Source organism: Oryx dammah, unplaced genomic scaffold (genome assembly GCF_014754425.2).
Source record: "Oryx dammah isolate SB20612 unplaced genomic scaffold, SCBI_Odam_1.1 HiC_scaffold_13, whole genome shotgun sequence".
Taxonomy (NCBI): domain Eukaryota; kingdom Metazoa; phylum Chordata; class Mammalia; order Artiodactyla; family Bovidae; genus Oryx; species Oryx dammah.
The window spans coordinates 38,875,156-38,895,394 of NW_024070197.1; the positions used below are offsets into that span (position 1 = coordinate 38,875,156).

The following is a 20,239-nucleotide window of genomic DNA, read 5'->3' on the forward strand; positions in this document are numbered from 1 at the left end:
CAGAGAGAAAGAAGAGGAAGAAGGCAGAGAGAAAGAGGAGGAAGAAGACAGAGGGAAAGAGGAAGAAGAAGGTGGAGGGAAAGAGGAGGTGGAAGGCGGAGAGGAGGAGGAAGACGAAGAGGAGGTGCATGAGTAAGACACTTGTGTGCCTGGCTTAGGGATTACCCAGGGAGGGGCTGCCCTGGCTTTTGGGGTGGGAATACTTTCTGCTGCTCACGGGAGCTCCTCGCTTTGTTCTGAGCTGTGTGCTGAACCTCTGAGCACTGATCAGAGGGGCTAGGGGGCTGCTGGGAGACCTCCACTGGGCTCATAATGACCTTGGGATTCACAATACCCAACACTCAACAGCCATCCCCACCCCAGCCACCCCTATATGGGCAAACAAATGTAGAATGCACCTCCACAAGAAGGAGGTTTTGGGGAGAGGATCCTGAACCATGCGAGCCGGACAGAAGGGCAGATGGTGAGATGGATGCACGTGGAGGTGCCGCGCAGATGGCTGGATGCCTGAGTGGGGTTAGGGGGTAAGAGGCTGGACCAGAGATGTAAAGGCAGGTGTCTGGTCTTGTAGGTGGAATTGAAAGTGGGGCTAGAGGAGGTGCCCGAGGAGTGAGTATGGATGAAGGAGAGACCCAAGGGCCAGATCGGAGTTCAGGAGGAACCAGAAAGGACCAAGGAGGAAGAGAGGGAGATGAGAAGAGGGTGGGACCTGGAGGCCCAGTTGGAAAGTGTTTCAAGGGGGCAGAAGTGAACTGCGGCCTCAGGAGCAGCCTGCGTGGCCCAGGAAGAGTAACAGTGTAACCTGAAGTGCGGGGAGATGATCCTTCAGAGGTGCCGGATTGTGAAGGCCTTGATGACTTCCTGGGAGCAGTAGGGAGCCGTGGAAGGTTTGTGAGCAGGGGAGTGATGCAGGCTGGCAGCTGCGCCGTGCAGAGATTCAAGCAGGAGGAGCATCGAGGTGGCTGGGTGATCTAATCTCTCCCCTTGATGAGACCGGGTGATTTAGTCTTTCCCCTTGATTCACCCCCTGGCATTATTCCCTGTCCCTGTCGTTCTACCCCCTGCGGTGCCCCTTGGCCCACACCCTGCCTCCCTGTCCCTTTGGCCATGGCGTAAGGCAAGATAGCACTGCGAGTGTTAGGAGGCCAAGCTTTGCTTCTCTCAGTAGAGTGACCTGGGTGAGCAGCAGGTAGGCATAGATCTTCGGCCTCTATCTCTGTAAAATGGGAGGTCTGGCAGTGGGGATGATAGCCCCTGCTGAGTGGCCAGAGGGCTGGCTGAGAACAGATGCAGTAGGACCTGGTGTGGAGTATGTGGTCCATCAAAAACCACCAACCTTCTCATCTCTACTAAGGGTCACTTTTAGTCTCAGTCAGGAAACAGTTAAATCATGAGACCACAGGATTTGGGAGCTAGAAACCTGCTTAGTCTCCTCTGCTTTGAGTCCGCGCTTGCCCAGTTCACATATAATCTTTCCATCCTTAGCAGGAGGCCATATAACTACTTGCTTGCCTCCAATAATGGGGTGCTCACAACCTCTCAAAGGCTATCCATTCCATCTGCACATACCTCTCATTTAGGAAATTATTTCTTCTGCCAAAACTGAGAGTGCTTCCTTTTGGCTTCTGTAACCTGGTCCTAATTCTGCCAAATATTTGCCCAGAACTTCAGACTCAGAGAACTTTGGAGCTTAGGGCCCCAAGTAAGGACAAGGGTCTTGTGATGTCAGAGTGGCTGATCCCAGGCACAATGCCAGAGGGTGTCAGGCGTGGGACAGGCGGCTGGGCTGTTGCTGCCTGGAGAAGGATGCTCTTGCCAGTTCTGTGGAGACACAGGGGTTACTGATGACGCGCAGGCCCTGGTAACGGGCAGATGGTCGCCTAGCGACCTGATGTCTGCTGGCAACAGCTCGGCTTTTCCTAGCAACCGCAGCCTTTTGGTCCCCACCTGGTCTCCCTGGGGGCGTTTCTGCAGAGTTCCCTGCACATCCCCTCAATCTGATTAGAAGCAGGAGGGATTGGAGGCTCAGTCACACTGGCTCCGGAGTTCGCCTTGCAGACTCGGGGCTGGGCCAGGGCTCCCGAGTTCTCCACTGGCACACACCGACCCGGGGCTTGGGATGAGTGTCATTGCCCCCAGCTGAGCTCCTGCATCACGGGCGTCCCTGTTGGCAAAGTCAGCAAGACCCAAGTAGGTGCCTGATTCTCCCTAGGGGCTCCCCTCCTTCATTCTTTCGGGGTTGAGGGATGCCGGGCGAAGAGTTCACAGTGAGGTCCTTAAGTTGGGGACACGGCCTGCTTTGTGACTTGAGGGAGGAGCAGTGGACTGGTAAACTCTTGCCAGAGGCTGTAGCTGCTACTTCCCACATCTTTAACTCAGAGAGCCAGGATCTCTGCGTTCCCCGCCTCAGCCAGTCTGTCTGAGCCTCTGCTTGCAAATCCCAGGAATTTGGGAGCTTTCCAGAAGCTCATGGTCTGCTGCTTCTGGGCAGGTCAGGAGGGGGCCTTGGCAGGCAGTGGGAACACTCCCAACCGGGGGCAATAAGATTTTGGGGTACATGGGTCCCCAGACAGCCCCTGGTGAGGCTGAGAGGACCACCATAGGGCCTGTTATGGTATCTCCATAGCTGGAGATGTTTGTGTAAAATGTTCTTGCATCTCTGTGGGTGATTCATAGATCACCTCCTCCTCTGGGATTAATAATAACTACTATAGGAACAGTCTTAATAACAGCTGTCAAATATTTGATGAGCACTTGTGTTCCCTGCCACATGCTGTGCCAGGGCTCCTACTGCTAATTCCATTTCACAGATGAGAGAACTGAGGCCCAGAGACAGCAGCCCACACATCCAGGTTGCCCTGGCAGCGAGCGCAGAGCTGGGATTGTGTCCCAGGTCAGGCTGGGCTCTTAAGCAGACATCTGGTACTGCAGACAAGGAACAGTTCAACTTACCTGTGTTTAGAGATGGAGAATCCAGATGACTCTGGACAGGGGGAGATTTTTTGACTTTTCTCTTAGCTTCTTACTGGCACTTCTGACCTCACTCAAATAAGGCAGGCTGGGACTTCCCTGGCAGTCCAGTGGTTAGGACTCTGTGCTTCCAGTGCAGGGTTATGGCTCTGATCCCTGGTCAGGGAACTAAGATCCCACATGCCATGCAGTGTGGCCAAAAAACAAAAAAAAAAGGCCAGGCTGTATGGTAGAGCCTGGACAAGTCCTACCCACTTGACAGATAAGCAAATGGAGGCTTCCCAAGGACTTGCTTTCCAGGCCTGATTCTAGAATGAGCAAGACCCCAGGAAGTCTCTGACTGGGACTGTGGGAAGCTCATTTCCTGGGCCTTCTTGCTCTGATAACCGAGGAGGCCACTGCATCTGTTTCAGGAAAGGAGAGTCAAGTCAGCTTCTTGCAGCACCAGCCCATCCACCCCTTCTGGGAAGGGCCTTCTTCTCTGTTAGGCTTGAGGGCATGGTTTCTGTAATACTTTTAGAAGCCCTCCAAGAACATGGGCTTCCCAAGTGGTGCTAGTGGTAAAGAACCCACCTGCCAATGCAGGAGATATAAGAGATACAGCTTTGATCCTTGAGGCGGGAGGATCCCCTGGAGGAAGGCATACCAACCCACTCCAATATTCTTGCCTGGAGAATCCCAAGGACAGGGGAGCCTGGCGGGCTACAGTCCATAGGGTCAGAAAGCGCAGACACGACTGAGGCGACTTAGCATGCAAAGAACGTTTTAATTTCTTTTAAAAGCAGACCCAACAAATGAACTTTAAGATGGAAGAGAATATTTTAAATATAATATTACCATGTCAATCTTCATATAAATGCAGTCATTAAATAGAATTTTAAAAATATATTTATGGAGGAAGGGGCCCATGAAGGCTGAAGTGCTAAGCCCTGTGAAAGCCATGATATGCCCTTTTCTTTAAGAAAATCTGTTTCTTCCTGGGCAGGATAGAGTCTGACAACTCAGGCACCTCACAATGGAAATATGTATACAATGAAGAGAAGGAAAATGAGTCGGGTGCTTGAATCCTCCAGACACTCACGTCACTCACGTCCACATCACCTGGGGCTGTGCAGACACTCAGAGGCTGGCAGTGGGGTATTAAGGACTTGGCACTGGGGTCAGATATGCCCATCTTTTATCCAGGTTCACCTGGTACAGGCTATGTGACCTTGGCCAGGCCATCTGACCTCTCTGAGCCTCCAGTTACTAAGCTCAAATGGGATCAATCGCAGCTGGGCTATTAGGGTCATTTGGGTGAGGATTTGGTGGGACAAGTGCTTGGCCCTGTGCCTGGCACTCAGCCCTTGGGAACTGCTGTGATAATATGATTGCTGGCTGATTCCTTCTCCCAGGCTGCTGTCTCCAAACCAACTGGGCCCCATCTCCTCACCCACCTCAGAGGCTGAGACTTGCCTCTTTGGGTAGAGGACGGGGGATGCAGGTTTTCTGGGCAGCAGAAAGAGCATCCTCCATGAGCCCCTCAGTGACAATGGTCCATGGTGTGGGTTGAGGCTGCTAGGAAGCCAGATCTAATTCTAACCACAAAAATCACATTAGCCCTTGGTCCCAAGTCATCATTTTAATCCAGAGATTGCACACAGGCATCTCAGGGCCCAATTTAGCCTGGAGACAGGCTCTATGAGATATTGACATATTAATATAGATGTCAATGTAGATCATACAGATTTTAATATAGATATTAGTTTGGATTAATTATCAGCCTCTAAAGATGGGGAGATTCCACATTCAAATGTGTAGTTCAGTCTTTTCTTGAAAATCAGCAGATCTGGCCACGGGGCACCCATTCCAAGCAGAATGGGGTTGCTGATTCAGATGGGCAGGGGTTCTCTGATTTGCCATATTCTCCTCTGCTCCCTATAGTCTAACCCTGGCCCCCTGTCACTCATGTGTGCCTTTGCCTGGGCCAGGGGCCCCTGAAACCTTCAGCAATTGCAGTGTGGCTCTGATCTCATGGCATGCAAAGCAATCAGGGTGTGTGTCTGAGTTTTGTGTGATGTGGGACAATATGCTGTGTGATTTTGGTCAGGCCAATTGACCTCTCTGGGCTTCACTTTTCTCATACTTCCTTCTCTGCCTCCATCTTCAAGGTTGTCTGGAGACTCTAAGAGGGGAAAGGCTGGGCATAGATTTTGAACACCATACAGTGCCCATTAGTCTCCCCTGTTGCAGAGGATGTTTCCTCAACACCATGCTCCAGGATTTTCTTTGCACATGCTGTTCCTATTTCCTGGACACCATTCCCCACCTATTTCCAACTCACAGGCCACCTCCTCTGGGAAGCCCTCCTTCCTAGCAGAACTGTGGCTGTGCCCTTCACAGCCGCTTGCTCCAGCACATGATGCAGACTGTGAGATTGGTAACAGGACGTGGTATCTGCCGCCTGCCCGGTGCTGGGGGCTTCAAGAGGCCGAGGACCGATCCTTAGGCATCTTTGTGCCCCAGCTCCTGGAGCAGAGCCTGGCACTCAGCACAGCTCAGAAAACATTTAATATCCCTAACCCCAGACCTTGCCTCCTGCCCCCTCGCAGTCACAGTGTCCTGCTGGATAGTTATCTGGTGGCACAGAGTGAGGAGGACCAGAGCGAAGAAAGTGAAACCCAAGACCAGAGTGAAGTGGGCGGAGCCCAGGACCAGAGTGAAGTAGGCGGAGCCCAGGACCAGAGCACCTCACACCAGGTATGGAGCAGCGCCAGGCCTCGTGCCCCGGCTACCTTGGAGGCCTGGGCCGAAGTCAGTGGAAGGGGCTGGGGCCTTGTCCGCTTTGTTTATGGGGGGTGGGAGTAGTGAGGGTTCAGCAGATGAGATGCCCACCGAATGGAGAAGAGTAGGCTGGTAGTTGCTGTAAAGCCCTGCTTGTGTCAGGGATCAGATGGCATCAAGAAGGGCCTTGGCGACATGGCCATGAGTGGGCAGCAGTGGTCCTGGACTCCAGTCCTCGTGTGGCTGTGTGACCCTAGGTTAGACCCTACCCTGGGCCTCAGTGGTCACCTCTGTAAAATGGGGCTAAAAACACCTCTCCAGAGTTTTGTACACGGCTATAGGCTATAAAATGTGGTGCCAGGCAGAGAGTGCCGGGGGGGCTGCTTTAGTTGCTTTGTCTCCACACACAGAGGGCTGCCCAAGAATTTCCCCTCATGATATGTGACAGGTCCAGGTGTTGGGGCCTGGGGCTCCTGTGTGCACTGGATGCCCCAGAAGGTGGGCTGAAGGTGTGACCAGCGGGCAGGCTAAGGAGTAGACTTGGGCCTGTGAAGATGCCTGAGGGCAGATCCCCCGACACTGGCTGGGCTGGACCGGGGCAGGGATGGTTGGATGGTCACCGCTTTGGTTTCCTCTTTATCTTTCACAGGAGCTGCAAGAAGAGGCCTTGGCCGACAGCTCAGGAGGTAGGTGTGCAGTGGGGGTGGGGTTGCATAAGAATGTCCAGGCTTCTTTGAGGCTGGGGGCAGCCAGGACACAGGGGCAAGCCCTCCCCCTCTGCCTCTCAATTCCTTCCGCTCCCCAACTCATCCAATCCTCAGGCAAAACCCATTTTCTGCATCTTAGGACCACATAATCAGAGTCTGATGATGTATTTAAAAGGCCCCAAGGGAATTGCCTTGAGGCCCTGCCCCCCACCTTCCCCCGACTCCCACCCCACCAGGACTCCAGGTATGTGCTCACTCACTCAGTCCTGTGTGACTCTGCAACCCCATGGACTGTAGCTCACCAGGCTCTTCTGTCCATGAGATTCTCCAGCCAAGAATACTGGAGCAGTTTGCCATTTCCTACTCCAGGAGAATCTTCCTGACCCAGGGATTGAACCCGCATCTCTTGCATCTCCTGCCTTGACAGCTGGGTTCCTTACCACTGCACCATCTGGGAAACCCCAGGACCCCAGGAGGCCTAGGGAAACCCTACTCCCAGCTAATCCCTCCTGCCAACCTCTTCACTGGGTCCACAACTCTCTAGGTTACAGAGCAGTGAGAGTTTGGCTCAAATGTATCATACTTGAATGAAAATTGGGATCAGAGCTTGCTGAAAGCATGTCCTAGACTCTGTGTCTTTTGAGTTTTTCCTTACTGCTGAGATCTTTGGTACAAGTTTGGTCATTTGTCACTCCGACCCCTAATCCTGAGAACTTCAGGGACAACAGGCCAGAGTTAGGAGAGTGAGGCCAGCTGGACACTGAACCCAGGCCTTGCAAACCTCCACAATCCTCAAGGCACTAGTAGTGCTCCAGATGCCCTGGGAGGCAGACAGACCACTTTATAGATGAGAAAACTGAGGCTCTGTGTGGGCAGCAAGGACACAGACCTTCATGTCACTCCTGGCTCCCCACCTCCTTCCTTTCTGTGTGACCTGGAGCCAGTCTGTGACCTCTCTTAACTGTGGCTTCCAAGTCAAGAAGAGAGGGCAACAACAGTACCTACCTCACTGGGTTATTGGGCAGAGTGGGGGTGACTTTGTATCCCTGGCCCTGAAGGAAGAGACCATAATTGGGGTCATGAGCCTGTTTCCCAGGCAGCCAGCATTGGAGATGGGATGGACCCAGGTGTCTTAACCCCAGGTGTCCTGAGTCTGCTTCCCATGTGGTCTTTGAAAAACATGCTCTGTTAACTTTAGCCCAAATCTACTGGAGACCTACTAAGTCTGCACCCCACAAAGATGAGCAAGACCAGGATTAGGGGGTGCAAACTAGGGTTCCATGGGGCTGGTTCCACCAGGTCATTTGGAAGCAGGTGGCCTGGGAATCACACTTTGAGAAACACTGAGGCATGGCTCTCTGTCTGCTGCCACTTGAAAGTGTGGCTCTCAAACCAGCAGCTTTGGTGTCACCTGGGAGCTGCTTTAGAATGCAGAATCCCAGGCCCCACACCACCCAGGTGAAGCAGAAACTGCTCCGTGACAAGATCCCTGGAGGTTTCTCTGCACATTTGTGTTTGAGAGACAGTGGCCTTGAGTCGTGGTTCTCATGACTGCGATTGCAATCATTTGGGGGAGATTTTAAAAAATCCTGGTGCCAGTCCTCACCTCAGACCATTAAATCAGAATCTCTGGGGGTGGGCCTGGGCATCAGGCATTGCCAGGCCTTCCTAGGCAATTCCAATATGCAGCCTATTTGGGGAACCAGGAACCTAGGAAAAGTTATTGTGTCTGGTTGGAAGTGAAATTAATTGAGCTCCAGGGTTTCTTTAGGATGGAAAATCCTACTGGATTAAGAATGTTTGAGTGTTAGCCTAAGAGCCTGAGGAGTTCTAGGTTCTTTGATTGTAAAGTAGGAAATGCTATGACGGTTGGTTAAGGAGAGAAAGTGCCAGAACTGGGTGGTGCTCAGGGCTGTCTCTCAGAGCTGTGGGTGGACCAGCCACACGACTGGTGTTGCCCTCCAGGGACAAGAGCGGTGCTTCAGACTCTGGGTGCACTGCTGCAAGTGCAGGTGGGCACTGGGCTGGTCTGTGTTGGCACCAGTGGGGAAGAGCCCCACTTTCTCTGCCTCTCCCAACTCTTTGCTCCTCGTTGCAGTCCCCAAGGTCCTGCCTCTGCCTGAGACCCCCCGGCCTCAGCACTATGGCTAAACCAGGCCGGGACATGGAGCTGAATCACCTAGTCCAGGACCAGTCGCCTGGCCAAGTGAGCCCCAGGCTTGCCCCCCCAAACCTGGTGGAGCAGCTCCCCAATGTGCCCAGCTACCGCCCCCCCATCACCCGCATCCCTGTCCTCATCTCCCGGAGGACAAACTTGTCCAACTCCAGCTTCGTCAAGGAGACCAGGAGCTCAGTCCGTCGTCTAGGTAGCGTGAAACTGCCCACCCAGCATGCTGGTGTCTGTGTTGTGTGTTTCTGCATGGCTTGGGCTGCTTTCTGCATGGGTGTTGTGGTCTTGGTGTGGGACTGCTATTTGGGCTCCTAGAAACCACCCCTTCTTCCTCTGCTGACCAATGCCTTCGTCTTGCTTTGTGGTGATTTAAGGTATAATAGTCCTCTTCTCTCTGTGCCTAAAATTCCACAATTAGCAATTCATTTTTGGGGTTAAACGTGGCATTTTGCAGATCATCAGTTTTTATACGGGTTAGTCACTCATACCCTAGTTTAAACAAGTCATTCAGATCTCCGGGCCAATGAAGAGGCTTGGATCAAGGAGCTGGGAAAGGGGGAAGAATAATCAGAGGGAAATGGACCAGGATACGAGGTGAAGGTCCATTGCAGACAGAATCTACTGACCTTGAGAGTTTGCTGGGAGCTGGACTTTCTGAGGACTGTGGCTGTCTGCCCAGCAAATTCCCTTTCAGGACAGGAGAGGCCCCCAGGTGTTGACAGGCAGACCCAGAGGAGAGGTGTCCTCAGGGCCAGTGCAGAAAGAGAGCCTGTCTGGACACATTTAATTGTGACAGGGTCCCCATAGTGGCCTTTGGGCTCCTGCTGTTTGCTGCCTGCTGACAAAGAGCTAGGGGGCATACTGGTGCCTCACGGTGAGCCCCTGTCACTTTGAGTCTGCCTTGACTCAAACCAGACCTGCCTGTTTTGCCTTTGATTCATTTGTTTGCTTTTGGATGACACTGGGCAAGGTTGTCTGTGTTATCCATAGGCAGGTCAAGCTGTGACCCCGGGGCTTGTTCGGTTAGCAGAGACAGCGGAACACCCAGGGTTGGGGGTGGCGGTGGCTCAGGGTGGCTCAGGGCTGTCTCTCAGAGCTCTTGGCTAGACCAGCCTCATGACTGGTGACGTTCTCCACATGAGCTACTGGGAACGACACGCCAAGCTCAATCTTCCAGGCCAGCCCTAAATCTCATTCCAAAGGGTCCCCCATGTCCTCCACCCTTACATCACGTCTTGATTTTTGTATAGTTTGTATCAACTCTGCTGGAAGAGGACATGGCAACCACTCCATTATTCTTGCCTGGAGAATCCCATGGACAAAGGAGCCTGGCAGGCTACAGCCCATAGGATCACAAAAAGTCGGACACGACTAAAGTGACTTGGCACTCATGCATGCAAGCATGTACCAACTCTGCACTTATTTGCTTACTCACTTTTTCATTCAATTCAGTGTATTTAAATAGGAAGCTTTACATTATAATTCAAATGGAAAACCAGCCTGGCCTGCCATAAATAGAAGGGCATAAATAGAAATAACCACAAAGACATGGGGAACTAGGTCGTGTTGGTAATTTCTAGTGAGGTGGGGGCCTGCTGAAGGCTCATAGCTGAGTCTGCGGAAGGGAACTAGGACGTGTCTGGGAGGCGTTGAGGCCATAGCAGCACTAACCTGAGGTTTCCTCTCTGCCCACGCTGGATCCAGAGAGGACAGGAAAGGGAGGACTGGTCTCATTCTGTGTCATCCTTTGTCTTGGCTGTGCCATCTAAAATCATCGCGTGCCTTCTCTGGTCCCTGGGAGCCCCACTCTTTGAGAAACAGTTGCAGTGACACATTGGGACAGTGGTCTGAACCAACTGTGATTGACACACAATGATTTTAGATGCTATGGCCGAGGCAATGACAGCATGCAGTGAGTGACAAGATTATTTCCATTTCAGTGGTTCTGCGTGGCACAGAAGTCTGTATGTAGGCTGGTCACCAACCTCAGGATGGGCTGAGAGTTTTAGCTCTGGAGCCAGGATGCCTGGGTCCAAATCTGGGCTCTGCTGCAGGTTTCTTAACCTCTCTGTGCTTCAGTTTCCTTCTGCACAAAATGGGGACAGTGATAACAATGACCTCATAGAGTGGCTGGAAATGACGAAAGGGTTTATATATATGTATAAATAAAGCACTTAGAGTTTAGTGAAACAAATGCCTGGTAGGCACATAGGAAATGCTTAACAGTAAATATTATTATTCTCTAAACCAATTTAAGCATACAATATTATTCTTTGTATTCTTAATCACAGATTCTTATTCTATAAATCAGTATAATGTAAACAAATATGATTTCTGTTTTGAGTTCCTACTCTGTCAAACTGGCAGGAAATGAAACATTGGGTTTAGGAGGTCCCCCTACCTTTGAGAGTGCCTGAGTTTGTAGGGTCTTATGCAGGGTGAGATAGGGGGTGAGGGGACCACGTGGTCCCTCCCAGGCTCCCTGGGACAGCCTCATGGATGTTGAGGCCACGGTGTTTTTTTGCTTCTGGGGGGCCATGCTGGAAGCACCCGGGGCCCTGAGCGTTTTTGAGAAGCTGCCTTAGTCCTGGCTGCCTCCATGCCCCCAGCCCACCTCCAGCTCCCCTCTCCCGAGGTCTGTGGGAAGCAGGGGAGGTCCCTGCCACCTCATGGCTCTCTCCTGCTTTGCACACCCTGGGGCATCTCTGGTGAGTCTAGCAAAAGTCCTGCTCACCCTCCTTTCCTGAGGGCTTAGGGTTAGTACAACAAATGCCCCAGAGACTTGAGGTCTGCTTGTGTTCCCTCCACCAACCTTCATAATGTGCTGGCTTTCCCCATGTGGCCATTAAAAAAAGCTCATATGTCCAAATGTTTCAAAACGCACCCCTCCACATTTTGGGGGTGTGCACCTGCCTTGCTGGTACCCAGACCTGCACCTGGCTACTATTGCGTGGTTTGGCCCAGGTGTAGCGGGGAGTGGGGGCACCCTCCCAGCCCCTCAGCATCCTCTGAGCTCTGCCTAGGGGCAGACCTGTCCCCACAGTCCCGGGGGAGGGTAATGAAGCCCAAAACAGGGACACACCCAGTCTCCCCAGGGAGGATCTGATTCTCAGGATGCGAGGCCTCTCAGAGGTCAGGAGAGGAGCTCAGGGGATTATTTCTGGGGCCTCTTGGCAGATGCAAAAATAAGAAAATACCAAATGTCACAGGGATAACACACATTACAGAAACAGTTTGTCACCCTTGATTGTAGGAAACTTCCAAATGTCTCCATTCGAGGCTCTTCAAGAATGTGAGGCCCTGAAGAGGTAAAATTGTCGCTACATGCAGATGACATGATACTCTACATAGGAAACCCTAAAGACTCCATGCAAACACTGCTGGTGCTGCTGCTGCTAAATCGCTTCAGTTGTGTCTGACTCTGTGCGACCCCATAGACGGCAGCCCACCAGGCTCCCCCGTCCCTGGGATTCTCTAGGCAAGAACACTGGAGTGCGTTGCCATTTCCTTCTCCAATGTGTGAAAGTGAAGTTGCTCAGTCATGTCCTACTCTTAGCGAGCCCATGGACTGCAGCCTACCAGGCTCCTCCGCCCATGGGATTTTCCAGGCAAAAGTACTGGAGTGGGTTGCCATTGCCTTCTCCGAAGCAAACACCACTAGATCTAATAAATGAATTTACCAAAGTAGAGGGATTCAATATTAATATTAAAAAATGAGTTGTAACACTTTATAATAACAATGAAACATCAGAAAAGGAATGTTAAAAAAAAAAAAAAACCCTTTAAAAATAGCACCAAAAAAAAAAAGGACTTACCCGGTGGTAGAGTGGTTAAGAATCTGCCTGCCAAAGTAGGGGACATGGGTTTGATCCCTGGTTTGGGAGGATTCCACATTCCTCAGAGCAACTAAGCCTGTGCGCTGCCACTACCGAGCCTGCATGTTGCAACTCCTGAAGCCCATGCTCTGAAACAAGAGAAGCCGCTGCAATGAGAAGCCCACGCACTCCAACTAGAGAGTAGCTCCTGCTGGCCACAGAATCCTGCACCCAGCAACAAAGACCCAGTGCAACCAAAACAAAAACACCTAGGAATAAACCTGACCAAAGAGGTGAAAGGCTAATACGCTGAAAACTGTAAAATATTAGGAAGGCAGATTAAAGAGGATCCAAAGAAATGGAAAGATATCCCATTCCCTTCCAAGAGGATTGCAAGGATTAATATTGTTAAAATGGCAATTTTATCCAAAGCAATGTACAAATTTAGTATGATACCTGTCAAAATACCCAAGACTTTTTTCACAGAACTAGAACAAATAATCCAAAAATTTTTATAAGGACTATTAAAGACCCAGAATTGCCAAAGCAGTCCTGTGAGGCGGCCTAGGGATGGGGGCCATGGAGCAAGAGGCATAACTCTCCCAGACTTCAGATAATACTAAAAAGCTATGGTAAAATCAAAACAGTGTTGTAAGGGTATAAAAATGGACATGTGGATCTATGGAACAGTGCAAACAGAGCCTAGAAATAAACCCATACACCTATTACCAATTAATCTCCAAAAAAGGAAGCAAGAATATGAAATGGGTAAAAGACAGTCTCTTTAGCAAGTGGTGCTAGGAAAGTTACCTGTATGTAAATCAGTGAAGTTAGAACATACCCTCACACTATATACAAAAATAAAATTAAAATGGCTTGAAGACTTAAACCTAAGACATGACATGTAAAACTCCTAGAAGAGAGCATAGGCAAAACATTCTCTGACATAAATCATACCAATGCTTTCTTAGTCCAGGCTCCCAAGGCAATAGAAATAAAAAACAAAAATAAATAAATGGGACCTAATCAAACTTCCACAAGCTTTTGCACAGCAGAGGAAATCATGAAAAAGGAAGGAAAAAAGAAAAGACAGCCTGTGGAATGGGAGAAAATATTTGCAAATGAGTTGATGGACAAGGGCTTAGTCTCCAAAGTATACAAACAGTTCATACAACCACCACCACCACCAGAACAGCCCAACTGAAAAATGGGCAAAGGACCTTAACAGGCATTTCTCCAAAGAAGACGTACAGATGACCAGTAAGCACATGCAAAGATGCTCAACAGCACTGATTATTAGAGAAATGCAAATCCAAACTAGAAGGTACCACCTCACATTGATCAGAATGACCATCATGAAAAAGTCTACAAATAACAAGTGTTGGAGAGGGTATGGAGAAAAGGGAACCCTCCTACACCGTTGGTAGGAATGTAAGTTGGTACAGCCACTGAGGAGAACAGTGTGGAGGTTCCTCAGAAACCTAAAAATAGAATTACCATATGATCCAGAAATCCCACTCCTGGTCATATACCTGGACAGAGCTATAATTCAGAAGATACATCCCCCCTATGTTCATAGCAGCACTATTTACAATAGTCAAAACATGAAAACGACTAAATGCCCATTGACAGATGAACGAATAAAGATGTGGTACATGGATAAATGGAATACTACTCAGCCACAAAAAGAATGAAATCATGCCATTTGCAGCAGCATGGATGCAATTAGAGATTATCCTACTAAATGAAGCAAGTCAGGAAGAGAAAGACAAATATATGCAACCAGTATATGTGGAATCTAAAACACGGTGCAAATGAACCTGTCTCAAAACAGAAACAGACTCACAGATGTAGAGAACAGATTTCTGGTTGCCACTGGGGAGGGAGATAAGGGAGGGAAGGACTGGCAGTGTGGGACTGGATATAAAATACTATATATAGGGTAGATAAACAACAAAGTCCTGCTGTATAGCACAGGGAACTAGACTCAACATCCTGTGATAAACCATAATGGAAAAGAATGTGAAAAGAAAGAATATATGTGTATAACTGAGTCACTTTGCTGTACAGCAGAGATTGGCACAACATTGTAAATCAACTATGCTTTAATAAAAAAATTTTTAAAAAGTGGTCTTGTACCCCCATGTCTGCTGCTCCCACGGGCCTGGGAAGGCCCCATCATTCCTACCTTGGGATGGGGAAACTGAGGCCCAGGGAGAAGAAGCAGCTGAGCCAGACTGCACCAGGCCAGACCCTAGGACTCAGCGCCCCCCAGGCAGGCTCCCCAAGCCCTTTCTCAGTGCTGTCACCCCAACCCCCACCCCAGGGCCTTGCTGCTTCTCCAGGCCCAGGGAAAGCAGGCTGGGCTCCAGGCTGTGTCCGGGAGCTTCTGTGACGTCACGGCTGCTCCCGTGGCTCCTGGGTCACTGGCTGCGAGGGGCGTGGCTCTCAGAGGGCCCTGGACACCACATCGTTGTGTCCCCTGCATGGAGCTCTCCCGTGGGCCCTGTGTGGAGGCAAGGCTGCCACAGGCCCCTCCACACACACTCTCTGTGGCTTCCCCGTAGAACACAGCGAGGCTCCGGGGACCTGGCTCCTCTCTGACACTGTGTCCTCCTTCCCCTCCCCAGTACCTGCCACGGAAGAGCACCCTGAAGTGCAGGTGGAAGACGCTGATGCTGACAGTCGGCCCCTCATCGCGGAGGAGAACCCACCCTCTCCTGTGCAGCTGCCCCCATCTCCTGCCAAATCCGACACCCTTGTGGTCCCAGGATCAGCCACAGGGAGCCTCAGGTCACCTTCTGTGCTTCTCTTGGATGTTTCATAGCACTGTGCCATCTGTGCATTTGGTAGAAGAGGACACTGGGGCCAGAGAGGGGAAGAAACTGGCCCAATGTCACTCAGTGAGATGCCATCAGCACTGGGACCATGGGCTCACCCCTTTCCTGGTTTTAGGCTCTAGAAAGAGTCTCTGAGGAAGCCCTGTCCAGAATACCCTTGAGTATATGGTTTGAAGTGGGTGATAGATGTGACAGGGCTAATATTATTGTTAAAAATTACAATGGAAATACCAAAGAACTCTAGACACAATAACCATCCCTCATCCCACCACGCTAGGTTAGGTTGTGGTTTTATTTTTCTGCCCTCTCTTCCATACCTTATTTGTGGTCCCAGGCTTCTGAGTGGTTTTAATTGAAGGTAGGATTGGATCCCATCTCATCTGAGGCCACATCTTATTTATTGAGCCCCTTTCCATACTGCTGGGCTGTCACTATGATGTTGTGTTGATGTCTTCCAGCTCCACATGTCAGAACAGATGTAACAATCCTCCCCTGTTAAATACTGAACACAATAGTGCTATGGCTATCTCTTTGGTCCCCTGCCCTCTGTCCTTGGGCTCCTTTCTCGAAAGTGAAATTCCTGCTCAGGGTTGCACACACTGTTGTGCTTCTTGAGATAAGTTAGTTGCTGCATGGTTAGAGGTGGCTTTGGACAACCTGAGCTGGGTAGCTGAGAGTGTTCCTGTATAGAGCTATAGGCAGGCTGTGAGGTGCAGTACTGTGCTTTGAGTGGTTCTTTAAGCTAAAGAAGAGCCACCAGTGCCTTTCCTTTGCTGGCTGGATTGAGAGATGGTTCTTTTTTCTTGATTAATTCTTGCTCTCATCCATGAGCTTTTGAGTAATTTCTCAGCTGAAGTCAGGTGCCTGCTGGGATAGAAATGGCTGGATGTAGTCAACAGAGGTTCCCAGATTTTAATGTGGAGAAGAGAGGCATAATCTCACCTGGCCTCAGAATACAGCTCACAGACACATCAGTCCTCATGGTTAATTCATTGAATCATATACAGAACACAGATGGCAGAAGACAAGGTGCTACCATGACTGTGGACATCTGGTCTACCTCCCTCTATTCACTTTATTAGGGTGGAGAAACTGTACAGGTTGGATTACAGATGGATACTGGGGAGCAGCGACAAGGGGATTAAGATCACATGGGGCTAGAATCCAAGCTCCTACCTTTTGCTTATGAGCTGGGTCTGTGAGGCTCCTCTGGTTATCATTCATTTGCAAACACTTTTTGAACATCTTTATGTGCCAGCCTCTGCTCTAGGTGCTGTAGACACACCAGGGAAAAGCCTGTCCTAATAGAGCTGATATTCTAGTGCAGTGGAGATAGTGAACAAGTAATCACACAAGACTCTTCCAGGGAGTTGCTAAGCAGAATATGACTGAGAAACTGGAGAAGCCTCAGCCTGAGCTTGCCCCCAAAAAGGAATTCTGATGCCTGACATGGGAGACCAGTGGGGCTGTCTGTGGTCAGGGATGGAATGAACACAGGGCAATTGATGGGAGCAGAGAAGCCACCCAAACAGAGGGGTGGAGGGGGCATGTGGGCAAGGCCCTTCTCATAGCACAAAGCTGTGGTTTGGAGTGACTCCCAGGTCACCGCTTACCAGATGTGAGGCTTAAAGCAAGTCATTTGATCTTCCTAGGCCCCATCTTTCCATGATAAGATGGGGATGAAACGTTCCCTGTACGTTAGGCATGTGAAAATTCAACAGACTCCTGTAAGTGAAGTGCTTAGCACAGGGCCAAGCACTGGGCAGTGCTGGGGGAACAGAGCTTCTGACTTACTTCCACTTTCTGGACTCTCTCCAGGCCCTCGGAAGGCACTGGGCTGAGGGCAGGAGGGCTGAGTTTAAGTCCTAGTTGTGAGATTTCTGCCCCAGTCTTCTTGTGTGCAGGCATCCTTTTTTTTCAGTATTTATTTATTTATTTGGCTATCGGTCAGTTCAGTTGCTCAGTCCTGTCCAACTCTTTGCAACCCCGTGGACTGCAGCAGGCCAGGCTTCCCTGTCCATCACCAACTCCCAGAGCTTGCTCAAACTCGTGTCCATCGAGTCAGTGATGCCATCCAACCATCTCATCTGCTGTTGTCCCCTTTTCTTCCCACCTTTAATCTTTCTCAGCATCAGGGTCTTTTCCCTGATGGCTCTTTGACTATGCCAGGTCTTAGTTGTGGCATGTGGGATGTAGCGCCCTGACCAGGGGTCAAGCCCAGGTCCCCTGCATTGGGAGTGCAGAGTTTTAGCCACTGGACCTCCAGGGAAGTGCCCCTGCAGGCCTTCTTTTAATTAGAGTGTAAAAGAGGCGAACCCATGAGTCTTGCCATTTTAGTTGAGTTGACAGAAGATAATAGAGTAGTTCCAGAGCTTTCTGGAATAAAGCAAATGCTGCACATCCCTCTGACTGTATCCCTCTAGAAGTCCTAATGGTGGAATCCTGAGTCACGGTGGTGGGCGATGGTAGAAGTACCACGTGTATTCAAATCTAGACACCATCAGCCAAGACACCATGGTTCCCAAAGCAACACTGGTGGACCTGGGCTAAATGGTGGGGACCCAGGATAATTTAGTCTTCATCCTTCAGATAGGGAAGAGGGAGCTTCAGGAGGGGATGGGGCTTGTCACACCACGTGCGGGAGACCAGACTCCATGGCCTGTGGGTGTCAGTTTTTCCAGTCAGGGGCACATCTGTTAAGGGAGGGAAGCTGAGCTTCTAGGAGCGTTAACAGGATGGAATGGGAGCCCTCACACCTTATTGGAGGCTGGAAGGGTGGTGTGATGGAGAAAGAGGTTGGGGGGTGGCTGGGGAGCTCTGTGCCATCAGACTGGGAGGTGGGGGGAGAAGGATGTTTAAAATGAGACCTGAGTGAGTGTTAAGCGCCTCATTGAGCTGATTAGATTTAGTCCCATTTTGGGCTTCCCTGGTGGCTCAGCTGGTAAAGAATACACCTGCAATGCGGAAGACCTGTTTGATCCCTGGGTTGGGAAGATCCCCTGGAGGAGGGCATGGCAACCCTCTCCAGTATTCTTGCTGGAGAATCCCCATGGACAGAGGTGCCTGGCAGACTACAAAGAGGTGGACATGACTGAGCAACTAAGCACAGCACACACAGTCCCATTTTACAGAGGGGAAAGCTGAGGCAACTCAGAGAGTTTAAGTAACTTGCCAAGGTCACACGCTGGGAAGAAGCAGGGCTGGGGAGCAAACTTGGGTTTGCCTGATGCTGAGTTAGTGCTGTTACTTTTACGTGAAGCCGCTGAATGGATGCAGAGACTAAGGTCCGGAGGTCGGCTGTGTCCCCTCTTCTCCCTTTTTGTTTCCCTGCAGGCAAGCGAGGACCCTTGGGCAGCTCCATCCTCTGCCCCCACCTCCCACCCAGGATTTGCTCTGGGTAATCTGCAGGTAATCTGCAAGTTGGCTCCCCGCTTTTGGCTCCTGCCTCCCTGAAGTCCCTTTCCATGTCTGTGTTCTTGCAGGAAGAGGCTGCCTTCCCAAGATGATGAGGCTGAAGAGCTCAAGATGCTGTCACCGGCTGCATCCCCTGTGGTCGCCTGGTCGGACCCCACCAGCCCACAGGGTACTGAGTAAGTGGGGGCTGCCTCTGGGGTCTCAGGGAGTCAGAAGTCTGGATGGGGATGGGCAAGCAAAGGGAGGTGAGCTGGGGAGAGCATGGATGTTTTTAGAACACTCTGCCTGAAGGCAGACTGTACCAGTGGTTTCCAAGCAGTAAGGGAGGGCTGGGTCCCCTGCCCTGACTGCTTCTGGCTGGCCCAGCAGTTGTGCAAAATCTGGTCTACAGAATGGGCCTGGGCTCTGGGCCTCCTGTGTCCTGAGCCACAGAGAGTGGACCTGGCAAAGCCAAGTGTTTATAAGCTCCTCAGGTGATTCCAGTGCAGTTGGTCCATGGAACGATGTTTAAAGGCCACTGTGAGGGCATCAGGGCCTGTGTCTCTGATATCTGCCTGTCTCAAGGGCTGGGCCAGAGGGAGATGTTTCCCTGAAGGGTCTACGTAGGTTAGTGACAATGAATCCCCCAGCCCTGGGCTCTGGCCTGGGCGTCTCACCTCCTCCCCAGCCATGCTCCTGGAGTGACCTCAGGAAACCATGACCTTTCCTTCCAGTCTTTTTTTTTTCTGGCTGTAATATTATGGAGTTTATGCTTAGCAGTATTGTGGAAAGTTCAGAAAAGCCAAAGAAGCAGGAAGAAACCCCAAACCTTACCTATCATCCAGTGATTCCTTTTAGTGTACAGTGGGAGTCTCATCTTATGCAGTAGGATCAGGGCGGGGTTAGGGTTCATATCAGAAGATAAGGCAGAAATCCTGTAGAATAATAAAAATTCCCTTGGGAAAAAAGCTCTTAAGGTGGTTAGCATGGAGCCCTAGGTATTCCCTCAGTGGGTTAAGATGCTATCGCAGATAGACCTCAGTGTTTCAGCACATAAGGAACAGGATGGCTCATGCCAGAGTCATGTCCTCAGGTGCGTGTTTCAGGTCAGTGGCAGACTCTGCTCTCTGCAGTCATGTAAGGACCCAGCCAGCACTGGCTCTGCCATCTTTCTGCAGCTTTCAAGATCTCACTGGTCAGACTGAAAAGGGAGAGTGCCAGGCTGCTCTCCATAAGGAGGCCTGGAGTTGCACAAGGCTTGTGTGCAGAAGAGAGCTGACATGGCCACACCTGGGCAACGGGGTCCCTGGCTGGGTGGCGACTGCTTCCCAAAGTGGGTGAGCAGTTCCTGTCTCCTCCACCCTGGTGCCACCTCTCATTATGACCCTACACTGCTTGTCTCCAGCTCAGTTGAGCACAGGAGGAGTAGCTGGCTTGAGTTTCAGTGCCTCAGTGTATGAAAAAAACAATAGATCTATAAATAAATACTAGTATCACCCTCAGCTCAGCGAGAGGATCACAGGCCACTCAGCAAAGAACAGGGAACTAGGCTGATTCACACAGCCACCCATCTCAACTCAC

General features: G+C 50.7%; 1 protein-coding gene across 1 annotated transcript in view; it reads left to right on the plus strand.

Moving 5' to 3' along the window:
* The first annotated feature begins 437 nt into the window (after positions 1-437).
* The window catches only part of LOC120873324 (cyclic nucleotide-gated cation channel beta-1), a 49,622-nt gene continuing 29,820 nt past the window's right edge, over positions 438-20,239 (plus strand). Inside the window, exons 1-5 of the mRNA XM_040254124.1 lie at positions 438-463; positions 5,562-5,709; positions 6,383-6,419; positions 15,056-15,218; positions 18,748-18,855. Coding sequence (XP_040110058.1) covers positions 438-463; positions 5,562-5,709; positions 6,383-6,419; positions 15,056-15,218; positions 18,748-18,855 — 482 coding nt within the window. The remainder of the gene's footprint in view (positions 464-5,561; positions 5,710-6,382; positions 6,420-15,055; positions 15,219-18,747; positions 18,856-20,239) is intronic.